Source organism: Panicum hallii, chromosome 7, assembly GCF_002211085.1.
Source record: "Panicum hallii strain FIL2 chromosome 7, PHallii_v3.1, whole genome shotgun sequence".
Lineage (NCBI taxonomy): Eukaryota > Viridiplantae > Streptophyta > Magnoliopsida > Poales > Poaceae > Panicum > Panicum hallii.
In genome coordinates this window covers 32944223-32958548 of record NC_038048.1, presented here as the reverse complement: position 1 = coordinate 32958548, position 14326 = coordinate 32944223, and the positions used below count along the sequence as shown (strand labels likewise).

The 14326-nt window shown below is 50.1% G+C and overlaps 1 protein-coding gene and 1 long non-coding RNA gene across 3 annotated transcripts; both read right to left on the bottom strand.

Annotated features, from left to right (window-relative positions):
* Positions 1 to 2837: 2837 nt before the first annotated feature.
* LOC112898730 (glycerophosphodiester phosphodiesterase GDPD2-like) lies at positions 2838 to 6038 on the bottom strand. Of its 2 annotated transcripts, XM_025967007.1 has the most exons (7): positions 5067 to 5909; positions 4375 to 4434; positions 4179 to 4259; positions 3876 to 4076; positions 3691 to 3786; positions 3376 to 3572; positions 2838 to 3274 (listed from the first exon to the last, which is right to left on the bottom strand). In XM_025967007.1, exons 1-7 carry the CDS (start codon positions 5370 to 5372, stop codon positions 3031 to 3033), a joined length of 1185 nt encoding a protein of 394 aa, XP_025822792.1. In that variant the 5' UTR covers positions 5373 to 5909; the 3' UTR covers positions 2838 to 3030. The 2 variants fall into 2 exon arrangements, with proteins under 2 accessions (XP_025822792.1, XP_025822793.1); XM_025967008.1 differs by lacking the exon at positions 2838 to 3274 and having other exon boundaries at positions 3372 to 3572; positions 5067 to 6038.
* Positions 6039 to 6655: 617 nt separating this feature from the next.
* LOC112898732 lies at positions 6656 to 7329 on the bottom strand. The gene is made up of 2 exons (XR_003229922.1): positions 6970 to 7329; positions 6656 to 6859 (listed from the first exon to the last, which is right to left on the bottom strand). It is a non-coding gene; the product is annotated as an uncharacterized LOC112898732 (long non-coding RNA).
* Positions 7330 to 14326: the final 6997 nt, after the last annotated feature.

Sequence of the window (14326 nt, the reverse complement as noted above, 5' to 3'; positions counted from 1 at the left end):
CGAGTTCTTTGTCCACTGGCTTCTTGTTCTTCTTGCCACCACCGGAATTGCCGAATATCCTCCGGAGGTGGTAGCAATCGATTGCTACATGACTGGCATCTGGATGCTATGGGCATTTCTTCTGCAGGAGCTTCTCGATCTCTTCCTGCGTCGTTGACTTCTTGCCTCGTGAGGGACGATACACAGCCGCGATGAGATCATCTGGCTTGCGTTTTCGGGATGGACCCGAATAGTCCCACTGGCTCTTGTCGTTGCAGTTGTCATTTGGATGCCTCAGGTTGCTATCATTGCACCTCGGGAACCACTCCCGCATCTTCTCGTCCTGCTCGGACCAGTCGTGCATCATGTCACGAAGCCCGCAATAGTTTTCCGTCTGTTCCGCCCGAAGTCTCTGTAGATGCCTGGATCGGTGATACCGTTGTAGAAGCAGTCGATGATGTCTTCCTCCGAGATATTCGCAATGGTAGCGCGGACATCGAAGAAACGGCGTGTATAGGACCGTAGGAGCTCAGTACGTTCCTGTTTACATTGAGCAAGATCGTGACGAGTATCTGCGCGAGTGATCGCCCCCTGGAAGTTGTCGATGAAGACCTTCTTGAGCCGCTCGCAGGAGTCGATCGAGTTGTTGCTGAGGCTCTCCAACCACGTGAGCGGCGTAGGGTCCAAAGTCATCGGGAAGTAGATGATCTTGGTGATGTTGGAGCCCCCTACGACTTCAATGGCAGTGGAGTAGCAACGTAGCCATTGCTGAGGAGCTTGTTTGCCATCATACTTGGTTTTACCGATTGGCTTGAAGCCCTCAGGGTACTTGTAACTGTTAAACCGTGCAGAGAAAGCTGAGAAACGGTCGCTGTAGTCAGTGCCCTCTGTCTCGACTACTTCGCGCTCTTTGCGCCTGGAATCGATTACGAACCGCGCATCGCGTCCTTTATTGATTCGTCGCGCGCATCGCATCCTTTATTGATTCGTTGGCGCAGGTCTTCTGGAAGAGGCCGATGATTGGCCTGTCACGGGTTACCCCCTGGAGGTGGCTGCTGCCTCCCGCCAAGGGCCTGACTCCCGCGAGCATTGTCGTTGTTGTTGCTGCGCTGAGGTCGAGGACGGCTGCCTGCCGTTCGACTGTGAGCCTGGCTTTGGCTTTCGCCCACGCGCTCCTCCCTGAGGGTAGAAGCCGGGTTTTGCTGATCAAGCTGAATCCAAGCCCTCTGTGCGTAACGAAGTGCTTGACGCACGTTTGGATCGTTACTGCGCTTGAGTATGGCCGTAACCCTGGCGATGTTGGCCACTGGAGTCCTGAAGCCCCGCTCGCTTACGGCTGCGAATTCGGCGTCAAGCTCGCGATGCATGGATCGCATGCGCTCATTAACCCTCCTTCGGCGGGTTGCGCGAGCTCTGTTCCTGGTCCTCCGTGCCTCACGATCGGCGTCATTCTTATCGCCGGCGTTGGCTATGGCCTCATCTTCGGATACCGCATCAAATTCGACGATAGGCAAGTCGCCATCGTCCTCGCCTTCTTCCGCCATCAGCACCTAGCATGAGATGAGCTCATCAAAGCTCACGTCGACTAGCTCGGTCGACTCTTCCGCCATGTTGGCTAATGGCCTGCCCTCCTGAAAAGGCAAAGGCTTGAGGTGTGCCACAAGTCGGTCTTCGGCCTCGAGTAGATCAAAAAGTTTCATGCCCTTCCAATGCACAAAACACCCCCTCGAAGTGGAGGTGATCATCAGACTGTTGGCACCAAAACCACCCGAAGCCCCCCGATGTGCGGTGGCTTCGGGCTTTCCGAGTTGGAGTAGAGAGTCCAAGTCCTTCTCCAATGTGGAGAGGGACTCAGAGATGTTGGCTTCCTGAAGATCAGTGACCAAATTGCGTAGATCGAGTCGTGATCGGCTACGCGAATCCTTAGATTGGAACGAGTCCAACCCAAGGAAGGTTGTTGCAGCGCTGAACGAAGTCGCGCCGGAAGCATACTCCTCCTTGGTCCTCGTAGCGGATCCATGGATTGACAAGTCATCGAGATCATCAACAAACTTGTCGAGGTCGCTATGAGAACCCGCCGCGGGAATTTTCGGCTTCATGTCGATGAGGAATCGACGGAAACTGCCCGCGCCATCTGCGACGCAGACCCACGAGCCAACAACAAACGTCGTACCTTGAGAAGGTACTGACCTGGTGAACTGGAAAGATGCCATCGAGTTCGCTGGTGGATCTTCGATGCGCTCCCCTACCTGGCACGCCAGCTGTCGGTGTTTTACCGGCTGCCCACCGAAGGGTATACCCAAGGTGGTAAATTTAGGTGAGGAGACGCCGAGATCAGGAACTCGAAGGTGCAAGGAACACAAGATTTAGACAGGTTTGGGCTGCGAGGTGCGTAATACCCTACGTCCTGTATGGTGGTTTGTATTGCCTTGGGTGTTGATGTTGTGTTTTGAATGGGTCCCTGCCCCGCTTATATATCCGGGAGGTCAGGGTTACATAAATCCTAGCCAATACTAGTCAAGAAATTATATCCGGGTATAACTCAAGTAGTTTCCTTCTGTACCGACTAGATTTATCTCCTACTCATACGAGTAGAGAACAACGTAAATAAGAGATAAGACAGGCTTTATCTCTTAATCCTGTTTAAACACAGCCCCGTAGCCCCAGATCTGACAGGAATCCCAATCCAACCGGTCGGTGTATTATTTTTTATTGTTTGTCCAGTTTAACCGGTCGGTGTATTATTTTTTATTATTTGTCCAGTCTGAACTTATTTTCTTTTTATTATAATCAGTTATATAAACAGCAGCTCTTCTACCTGGTTCGTTTAAAAAAAATTTATCACAGCATAAAACCGCTAGTGCCCAGTCTTCTAAATCATGTAAAGATCGAGGGATTACAAATACAAACAGCCCAAGCGTCTGTCAATTCAGAATTCACAGACATGCCTGAACATCTGCCCCTTTAATTTGGGGCTGACTTCAGTTCCAAGCAGTCAACGAGTAATTAGTCTACAGCGAGTCAGAAAATTCACCCGGCCAGAGAGACGCCCTACTGCACTAGCTCGGGGATGAGCCTGAGCAGGAACGACATCTCCCGCGGGGAGAAGCTCGGCGTCCCCGCCGCCGTGGCCGCCGCCTCCATCCTCTCGCACCTGCCGCCGCCTTCGGAGGAGCCCGGCTCCCGCGCGGCGGCCGGGAACGCCGACACGGCCTCAGCTATCTCCCGCACCAGGTCGACGATCACGCCGTCCACCCCCATCAGGTGCTGCACGTACACCACCTCCGGCACGTTGCTGCAAGAGGCACAGAAACACGACAGCGACCACGCGTTCAGCTAGCCCCTAGGCAAAAATAGGCAAGAACTCTTGGGTGGACGAAAGGATCGGTCGCTCACTTGAGCTGGCCGTAGGTCATGAGCGAGAGCTTGGCCTCCTTGATCTCGGCCACCGCCGACGGCCGCCGGAGGATCGCCCGGACCTCCGACACTATCCCCTGCAGGCCGGAGGCGACGCACAGACTGACGGCCTCCTCCAGCGAGTTCCGCCTCGGGTCGGCGTAGATCTGCGTCCCGCCGTTCGTCAGGAAGTACACCTGGTCGATCGATCACACGTCGCAACAATTGAGCGGGTTCAGACATCAGCCACTGTTCATGGTCCGAAAACCTGTGTGCTCAAGCAACCACATGGTACGTGGTGGCTGCGAGGCTTACAGGGTACTTGTCCTGCAGCTTCCGGATGAGCTGCGCGGCGTCGGGCTGGAAGCTGGAGAAGATGATTGGCCGGCCGTCGGCGTGCTCAAAGACAACCTGCAGCGGAGCCGTCAGTTCTTCTGAAAATGTTACAGAAATACCAACCAACAGAGCAAATGGTTTGGTTCCGGCGCCCGCACACGTGCCTTGAGGACGGCTTGCAGGACGGCGGTGAGCGCCGCCTCCGTGTAGACGAGGTCGTCGTCGAACTTGAGCTCGACGTTGAAGCCGACGCGGCGGTCGACGCCCTCGAACGCCTCGCGCAGCGTGCACAGCGCGTCCTCCGACCGCACCTCCCACCTGAGGATCCTCCCGTCCTTGAGCTTCCGGAGCAGCGGCTTCCCAGCCTAATGAGAACAATTCGGCAAAGCCAATGCAGCACGGAGGTGAGCTCGAATGAACATTGCTGAATTTTGGCAACGCGTTTCGCGGCTCGTGGTGAACAGTACCTTGTCCTGGTTCCTCTGGGGCCCGTAGGAGAGGAACTCGTGCAGGTCGAGGTCGGTGACGCGCTTCCCTGAGATCTCGCCCTGAAATTTTTCAGTTTTGTCATGAGATCTTCGAGAGATGCTTAGATTGTGGTCGGCTTCGGCTTGGTAGACAATTGGAGTGCCGGATGCAGAACGCAAGCGGCACTGTACTTACGTTTTCTTCGGTGTAGATGAAGTTGTCGTGGAAGATGACAGGGCAACCGTCCTTGGTCACCTGCAAAAGTCACTGTCACGTTTAGCAACCACTACCAGCGTGCTTCATTCTCTGTTGCAGAGGAGGAAATTAGGACCATATATAGAACGTTAAGTTCTTCAGTTTGGTTTCCCAAGATAACAAGTTCCTACATTTTTTTCGTGTTCTTTTTTTTAAAAGTTTGTTATCAATGTAGATGCGATTCTTCTCTGGAATGATCGGATTGAATGAATTTTCTCTGTATATTTAGGGTTCTTCTTAGAATTTTTTGCAAGTTTCTGACCGAGGTGCAGAAGTTTTGATCATGGATGGAGGGGAAAATGGGGAATCACGGGAGGAGCTCAAGAACTCGAGAGCCGGACGGATCTTTCTAGACCGACGACACGACCGCTGTTCCCCGTCCCCCTACTGGTCATGCCCGGCCCAGCAGCATGGGCCGGACCCAACCGCCCGCACACGTGTCAACACCCCGGCCCGCCAAGGACCAGCACACGCGGCGCCCCGTCGCCCCGGTCGGTTGCCGTGGAGAGTGGACAAACCAAACCCACCGTTGGTTAAAAAAAAAAGGCGTGGTCAACGGCGGACGTTGACGGCCGCGGCGAGCGCGACGCGGGCGGGAACGGAATGGGGGCGGTCGATTCCCGGTCGCGTACCTGGACGTCGAACTCGACGTATGCGACGGCGGGGTGGCCGGCGGCGGCGGCGTCGTTGAAGGAGCGGAGCGTGTTCTCCCTGACGTCGCCCCGCGTCCGCGGGTCCGGCGACGCCAGCGCGTTCATCCCCTTGCCGCGGTGCCCGACCACCACCAGCGGCGGCCTCCCCTCGGCGGCGCCCGCGGTGCCGCGGGTAGGCGACGACGAAGAACGGGCTGCTAGGGCGTCGAGCTCCGCGGCGATGTCCGGCTCCGGCATCGCGGGCGCGACGACGTCGGCGGCGCGCGCGGCCTTGGGCTGAGCCATCGTCCGGACGTACGTCGCCGGCTACCGGCGGCGGTGCGCGGTTGACCCTGGTGACCTGGTCAGAGCAGACGAGCCGGTGAAGACAAGGATTAGCGCTAGCTAGATATACCGGCCAAAAATGCCCAAATTGTGTAGGGAGTATCGAGCTGTAATGCGCGGGCGTTGTTGCTAATTTGTGGAGGGCGAGGGCGCTGCTATTTATACACAGGACCTCTCTCTGTCTCTGTATATGGGATTCCGAAATCAGGTGTATCGAGTGTAAGAAAAAAAAAATGCGCGGGGAAAACGAGAAAGAAATCAACGGCGACTAAGGTTAGGACGGAGACAGGCGGCGGAGCAGCAGGCGGCGCGGGGAGCTCGGAAGGGGAAGACGGAAGAGGATTCGGCTGGAGAAGGAATATTCGCTGCGTCCCCGGCATATCCATTTATCCACCCGGTCCAAAGGTCCAGCGTCGCGGCTGGCGCCGCCGGGTGGGCGCGCCTCGCATCAGCTACCTTAGCTAGCTTCCAAGGAAGATCGATCGATCAGGAACCTTCCTCTTCCTCCTCCGAAAAATTGCCTTTTCTGATGTTCCAGAACCATACGGAGATGGGATATTCCTCGTGACCGATGCGACGGCGACTGCTGTCAGCCGGCGGCGGGCACGCGAGGTCCGGCGATTGGCTGCCGTAGCTTCAACTTCAAAAGTCGCCATTGCTTCATCGGCCACACCGATCAAAACGAGCAGGATACGAGCACGTACGCAGGGTCTCCGTCGAAGGCCACATTTCGATCGATACTACTCCAAGATATTTGGGCAGGCACTTATCTGTTCGGCCGATACGGATTCGCGGCTGGCCAGGGTGGAAGATTACAGCCTTCGGCATCTCTGGGACGGCTCCGCCCACTTTAGCGATGAAAAAACGGCTACGACTTCCTGCTACATTTGCTTGGGCAGCGGAAGGTGCAGCCAGAGCTGCGTTTCGTGGCTCCTCTGGCTCCACGCTATAGGGCGCTACAGGGCTGGAGCCGGAGCCGGAGCCGGAGCCGGAAGGAGCTATGCTAAACGGGCCAAAAGATTACTCTCCTAACTACGGATCTTATGCCGTCATCTGTTTTCTGCTCTCTATTTGTAGCCATACATATATTCTCTTTCTATTAAGTCATTTGTGTGCTTCGCCACGACCATAAGAGGCAGCAACCAGCCGCCAACTCGGATAATACATGCATTTTTACGATACAATACTTATATATTATTATGGAATAAAAATATACAGTACTACTGAATGCTAAATGCGTACGCTTGTGTACTGAACCAACCTTAGAACTAATCAGGGCAACAGGGGGTAAATCCTCGATGAGGCAAGCAGGATTCGACCCCAGGGACCGAACCCGCGAGCGGCTGCTCCCACAACCAGAAGCCAACCAACCGAGCTAGTGCTCGGTCCTCAGTACGGGTAGGTTATTGGGCTCTTCGTTGACAAAGCAAAGCAAGCAGTTTTAGACCCTGTTCGTTTAGAAAGACTAAACGTCATTAATACAGCTGTATAAAGATCATGTTACCCACTACCCCCTGTCCTTACTTTACTCACGTTACCCCGCCCTTGCTCTACTCACCTGAGCCCTTGTTCTTCATGACGACGCTATGCTCACCCTGTTCCCTTCGCCTCCTCAGCCCGGGGCGTCTCCGGCCGCTGTACCGCCACCCATGTGCCCGCAACCCGACGGTGGTGACCCAGCGGTGGATCCAGGTGTCGCCGGGCGCTAGGTTGAGAGGGAGGAGGGAGGGGGACGGACGGATGGGAGACGCTGGATGGCCGAGAGATGGAGTTGCCGATGGCGGCGCGCAGGAAGAAGAGAGAGGGTATAGGATAGGGCTGATGGGGAGGAGTATGGGTGGAAAAGTGAATTTTTAGTCTCTTTTAGCCATCCTTAGAGACTAATGGACTAAAACCTTTAGTCCCTGTGTTTGGCTTCCTAGGGACTGAAAATGGACTAAAATGAAGATACTAAACAGAGCCTTAATATAGCGGAATAGCGGAATAGTAATGGGCTAATGGTCCTACTGAAATAAATATGGGTCGAAATCGCCTCAGACGCGGATGCAGTTTTGACTTTTGAGGGCACAAAGCTTTATAAGTTTTGTACCTGTCATCCACACAGATCGATCGAGATCGTGCACTCCAAGACGAGTGACGTCATCCCGTGAGACTGAGAAACATTAGCCATCCAACCATCATTAATTCTTAAGCACTGCAACACTTAGTTGCTGAAACATCAGCACACATAGGATCACATTGTCAGGTGTATATATTGCTGCTCCTACGCTAATGCAGATTACAACATATATATGCTGAGGCGCCTGCAGAAGCCGCATTCTTAGCATAATTACCGAAATATACAGAGGCACTAGCAGTGGGTTAAGGCGAGGCAGCAGCTAACAGTAACAAGGCAAAAGTTACTGCCACCCACCAACTGTACAAAATGATCTAATTAAGCGCTACCGTCAGTCTTCTCTCCGAGAGTTGAGAATGAACGTCGTCTTCATCCGGACAACAGGCGAGAGGACACTCTCATGTTGCTGCGGGCACATCTACTGTAGTATTTCTTTGCTAGCCAGTTCACGGAACTTGTCCGGAAGTTTCCCCTCGTTACCGGAGAGCTTCATCGCGTCATATAGCAAGTACGCTGCTGCTCGCCCAACTGTTTCCTGATACAAAATAAAGCAATGCTTGTACTCGCTCCATCCTAAAAATATGCAACTCTCACTTCTTCCGAGGAGTCAACTAATTTTAAGTTGAACCAAATTTATATAAATAGTATTAACCTTTATGCTATAAAATAAGTATCATTAGATTAATCATATAATATATTTTATCTTAAATTTATTTGGAAATATAAATATTAGTAACTTTTTATATAAATTTGATCAAACTTGAAATCGTTTGACTTCTCGGAAAACGAGAGTTGCATTCTTTTTGGGATGGAGGGAGCAGCTAATAACAGTGGGTTCAGCGGAATCGTGTGTGATACGGCGTGGCATGGCATGGCAATGGAAAGGATGGATCATAAAGAGAAGAGCTTGTTTGCGTTGGTCTCACTCTCACCATGGTCAGCCCGGGGGTGATGCTCGATCCATTGAAGCATCTGCAGAAATGGGCCACAAATACACCCGAGCGGTTCCTGCGAAAACAGGGAGCGCATGAAGCTGCATGGCGTTGTTCGGTCAATTGTCTCACTCACAAAGACAGACAGATTATTAAGTAGTACCAGGGACCTACTTAGGAGATGGATCACCATACATACGAAGCTCCGGATCGGACCAAGATCGCGTAATGATGCGACATGCGACGCGGGGGCAAGTGAAGAAGACCGTACGTGGTCGATGTCGCCTGGCGAAGCAGGACAAAACTAAAGGGGCAAGTAATTTAGTTATGTTATTAATGGAAAATATCATTCTGAAAAAAATGATTTGCTGGAGATTCAGGAGCCAAGTACTCCCTCTATTTTTCTTTAGATGTCATACTTCATTTTTGTAAATAGTCGGAAAAGGATGTCGTCTGAGTGTCCGCATGCACAGTGTGCCTCGATTGCGCAGAGATACAATTTGCCATGCACGGTGGAGTAGTACTAGTTACTGCAGGGGCTGAGACTTAGTCTGCATGCAGGGTGTTACTAGCTACTGCAGAGCCCACAGACTTGCATGCTGTGGAGAATCGATGCAGGATTAACTCATGGGGGAGAAGAAGTACATACTTTTTACCATTTTCATGGTCTGTGTACCAAAGCAGAATGCATCGAATCCCGCATGGATTCAGCATCGCCACAGCGAACACCAGTTTGACCTCTCATCGATTTTGTCCATTTGAGCCGCTTTGGTTCCATCCATGGCGCAGTGGCGGCTCATGGCTTGAAAAGCTTCTGTTGTTCTCCCTATTCGCCCTTTGCTTTGGGCTAGTATTTTTCCTTCTCACAGTGGCTGCAAATCAATCCCTCTCTTTGCTGTTCGCTCGAGCTTTTCATGCAGATTTCTTTGAGATTTCTTCGTGCGGGTGGAGGGTGGGGGGGGGGGGGGTTGGGAGAGGAGTGCTCCCCTAGATCATCTTCCTCTTGTATAAAGAGTTTAGCATCAGGATCTTACTCGGGAGTCTCATCAGGAAAGACGGCTAACACATCTTCCATTGGCTCTTTTGGGGATAGCTTCGGCCAAAGAGTTCTTTGACGGATCGATTGGTACGGTGTAGGTCCTACCCCCAAGAGCTACGTTGAAGGTCCCTAGTATAGAGACATCTAGGAATATTTTCTCAACGGGATGCCCTATTAAAACGTCGAAGTCATGGACTTCAAAAACGTGAAAATCCAAGGCGATCTCGGCTTTTTCCGTACCAAACTAGTATGTCGTGCATGACCCCGGTCCCTTCTACGATGGAACGTGGTCCAGTTCTGAGTGTTCCAGTGGGCAAGGGGTACTCGCTTAAGTGGCTAAGCGCAAAGGATGAGGAAACGATGTTTGCTCCAACCGTGGGGTTATAGAGGGCTTAGACTGCAGTTTCCTGGACAAAGCATGGAATGGTTAAAGAGGGAGTTTGGATCTGAATTGTTTCGGATGAAAGTTCTCCTTCTTGTACCCGTTCGCTGCTCATAATAGAAGTTAACCCTTTGATAATATTTTTAAGGGAACCCTTATCTAGAGGGTTAGTTGGGTTTAGCGGAACTGGAGGTCTCTTTTCATGTGTATAATTCGAGGTGTTCTTATAATCTTTGAACAAATTCTCCTCGAATTCAAAGGGGAAATCCGGAGGTTGAATTTCTTCTTCCTCCGTGATTTTTGGTTCGAGGAAAGGCTCGGAAGATGAGTCTGGATAAGTTAGCAATAAAGGTGGACACTCAACTAACAGGACTTCCTCATGGGTTGACGGCTCATCAGCTGGAAGGGGTTCGGTGAAGGAGGTTGTCAGAGAAAATCTCCAGCCGGGTGGCGGAATGCACCCACCTAATCCTGGTTTAGGAAGAGTTTGGGGAAGACCTAGGAACGCTCGATCAAAGGGTAGATGAATACGAAAAAAGCACAGGGATTTTGAGTGGTTCGGGCAGCCGGAGCGTAATACCCTATGTCCACTTATATGTTGTATTGCTTGAGAAATCTTGGAAAATTGTTGGGCCTTGTGATCCTTATGGACTTGTTAACTTGTGTTCTAACGAGCGCACTCTCCCTTTTATAGACTAAGGGAGGTGCATAAACTGAGCGGGACCCCGACAGGTGGGCCCGGCGATTGGAGCCCGTAATATGAGAGATATGTGAACTTCTTCTCCAGCTCCTTCCTGTAGTCCTCTCGATAGGGAAGTTGACGTGCGTATCTACAGCTAGGATATGGTCATGTGCCGCTTTACCGGCAGTACCTGCTGTCAGTGTTCGCATAGTGGAAGACGTGCTGTCACTGTTGGGTCAGTACCCTCTAACAGGCGAAGGGGCAGCACTGACCCACCGCGCCATCGCCTCCGCGCACGCTGCCTCGACTCTTCTGTAACAGATCATCATCACTCCTTGCTCACGCGCGCGACGCTGTGAGTTGACTGTGCGGCGCCTGCCCGCGCACAGTGCACAGTGATGCGACACGCCGCCTTGAAAACAGGCAGGCTTACCGTGGCGTCAGCACACTTGCCCAGTGTGACAGTGGACAGGCCATGCCCTGTCTTGGGCGCGCGCAGCCCACCAACCCGTATTTAATGAGGTAGCTGGGCTGGCGTCCCACGGAAGACCTTCTGCCACAGGCACGTGGCAGGGTTGGTCCCGCAGTCGCCTCCTTGGCCGCTCGAGGTGGCACGTGGTGGCACCGGACCCCTTTCCTGGGGGGAAGGGAGGCCCAGGCCCCCGAGGCCAGTCCGGATGAACAGGCTCATGGGGGTTTGGCTCTCACGTGTGACGGCGCCGGACCCCGCGGGGGGGTCCAGGTCAGTGGAGGTCAGACCCGAGCACCCTGCCCTTGTGGGTACGTGGAGGCGCCGGACCTATAAGAGCACGGGGGAAGATCCGGAGACCATGATCCCAGCTGTCAGGTCCGGATCATACGCCTCTTCTCCCAAAGGGCAAGGGCGTGGTCACGGATAACCTTGCGCCCATCAGGTTGGGCACTCTGTCAGATGACTTACTGACAGACGTGATCCGCGGAGAGGTAGATCTCCTCACAGCGGACCACTACGACCTTCTGATCGTTGAGCAGCTCCTCAGCGATGATCGAGGAAAGGCGGCCGAGCATGTGGTGGCGCGCGTCCACCACGATGCGCTTGGCTCACACGCCGGAGCCAGACACCATCGCGCCCTTACCAGTGAGGCGGCAGCGGCTCTCTGAGGGTTTGGAGGTGATGGAGGCGGATCACGCGTCCACCACGATACGCTTGGCGTACACGCTAGGGCTGGACACCCTAGCAGGAGGTACCCCTGTCCGTATATACCGATAGAGGTGTTCTACAATACGGTCTAAAAGGGCTACTCCTTTAGCCGTGGTTTTGTGCGTGAAGGATCCTCCGGCTGTAATGTCAAGGTGTAGGGCAGATCCCTTGCTAAACCAAAAGTGTAAAACGGATAAGAGCAGCCGTGGTGAGTGAGGGGCAAAGATTTCCTTTGGATCCAAGTGGATGCTTTTTTTTGTCAAATGCACATGACTCACCCCCTTTCCTCTGGAATGGAAATTGATTTCATTTGTTCCAAACGCACTCAAGCAATTCCTTACCAGAGGAACCGCAAATCGTGAAATTCATGCAAAATTCCTTCAATCCAAACAGGCTTAAAAAATCGAAGGGAGTAGCTAGTATGGGGTCAATCTTGCTAGTATCTTACTATTACTAATTGGAGGTTTCTTTTGAAACCTCCACGTGGAGCCACCTAGGATCTTAGGTGGACACTTAAAAAATAGAGAATAAAGAGATCCTAGAAATTCTTATAAAAAATAGAAACATCCGACAATGAATCTAACAACTCTAATCATAATAGTCATTGAATATGTTATTTTTTTAAATAAATTACCTATTTATGCTATTATAAAAATAGGCTAAAGTAACCCCTAAACATGTATCTAAATTCCCCACATCTGCCATTATAAAAAATAATCTAAAGTGATCCCCTAATCTTCATGCGAATTACCCACATGCCATTATAAAAATAATATCAAATAACCCTCTAAGTTTGTATATAAATTATCTAATTATATCATTATGAAAATTTAAAGTAACTCCTAAATCTGAATCTAAGTTATGTAATTATATCAAAATCTTAAAGTGCACCAATATAAAATTCTAAATTACTATGTCTATCATTATTAATATATTATTTATATTATTGCTTATATAAAAATACTATGCATGGTGCATGTCATGTATGGGAAAGATATAAGAATACCAATTTTAATTTTATGTTGTTGACATAGCTTAACCATATGGTTCAGTTAAATACATATCAAAGACATATATATGGAGGTGTGATACAAAGTGAAAAATATTGTTACTAACTAAACGTATTACAACTAGATAATGATGAGTATGTATCTTTAGAGTATTGTATGATAGAATATTTAATAGATGAAAGAGAATATGAGATAGATAGTTATAATTATTGGCTACAAGTTTTATTTTTATATTAATTCTAATTAGCCCGTGGAGGAGTACGGGTTGATAAGCTAGTCTTGTCTAATAAGAAAGTTATACACCTTTGCATTTTTTAAGATGGAACTTTGAAACGGATGATACAATAACATTTCTATATCAATATATGGAGATAATATTGCGTTAATAACCTGGATGTATAAATTTGTAACTCTACTCTCTTTTATGATAAAACAGTGGTTATTCTTCCACTTTTTGTGATGCCTGTTTAAAGACTGATGGAATTTTTACATTATTCTGAACTCCTAAAACACCAAACCTTGTACAGCCTGATTGCTTTAATTTTGTGTCGTAATTTGTTAGGTTTATCGTTGGACAAGAAGATGCAGTAACAGTGATGGAAATCGATAATGTCAAGGAGGAGCCACAGTTAAGTACGAGAAAAGGAAGAGCCATGATTAAAGAGGTGAGATAACTCGATGACTTACAAAATGGAAGTGGCGTTTTGTCCACTAACATGAAAACAACAGAGTAAGAATTGAGGGTTTTTTAAACATACTTACACAGAAGAGAGGGTTAAGTGAACTTGGGTTTGTAATCACGGAAGATCCAAATCAAGAGGACTCTCAATTTTAGCTTAACGTGAGTGCCCTCCTGATTCTAGAATAGCCTTTTTTTAGAACATCACACCATCATTCACATCGTCAGCCTATCGAAGACAAGACTTATTGTGGAGCTTAGAGCAGTGGCGGACCCAGCATCTTTTTAGAGTATGGAGCAACTTATTGACTCTACCATGTCTACCTATTGGGCTGCAGCATTTTGTGTTGGGCTGCCAACGGCCCATGACATTTTTTCACTGGGCTGGAGATAAGGGAGCCTGGGCCGGTGCCCAGGCTCGCCGGGTCTTGGGCCCGCCCCTGGCAATAATGTACCCGCTCATCCCACGACGACTGAACTGTTTCAAAAAACCCGTCAAGTTTGGGCCAGAACTCTCAAAATGAAACCTCTTTTTTCCCAGAATACCTTCCTTGAGACCTAAAACCAAGGGGCAATGATCTGGCATTTGTGTGGCATGGGTCTGCAGCACACTTTCAGTGTATATCATATTGTCATTGTAAATCCTTTCATGTACAATGACTATTACAGGAAGGACCATTTCACCTTATCATAGGTCATTTTCAGAATCAAGTTTAAGGATGATACCATCTTTTTCTCTATGCATTTTATATATGTAGGTTTGTTGAGTATGACCACTCCTTCCATAATGTACTGACCTGACCTGAATGCAGTTTGTGTAGGTCTCATTACATTATTTTGCAACTTTTGGTTAACCTATTGCAACCGACCTTTGAAAAGATTTTAGAACTGATAT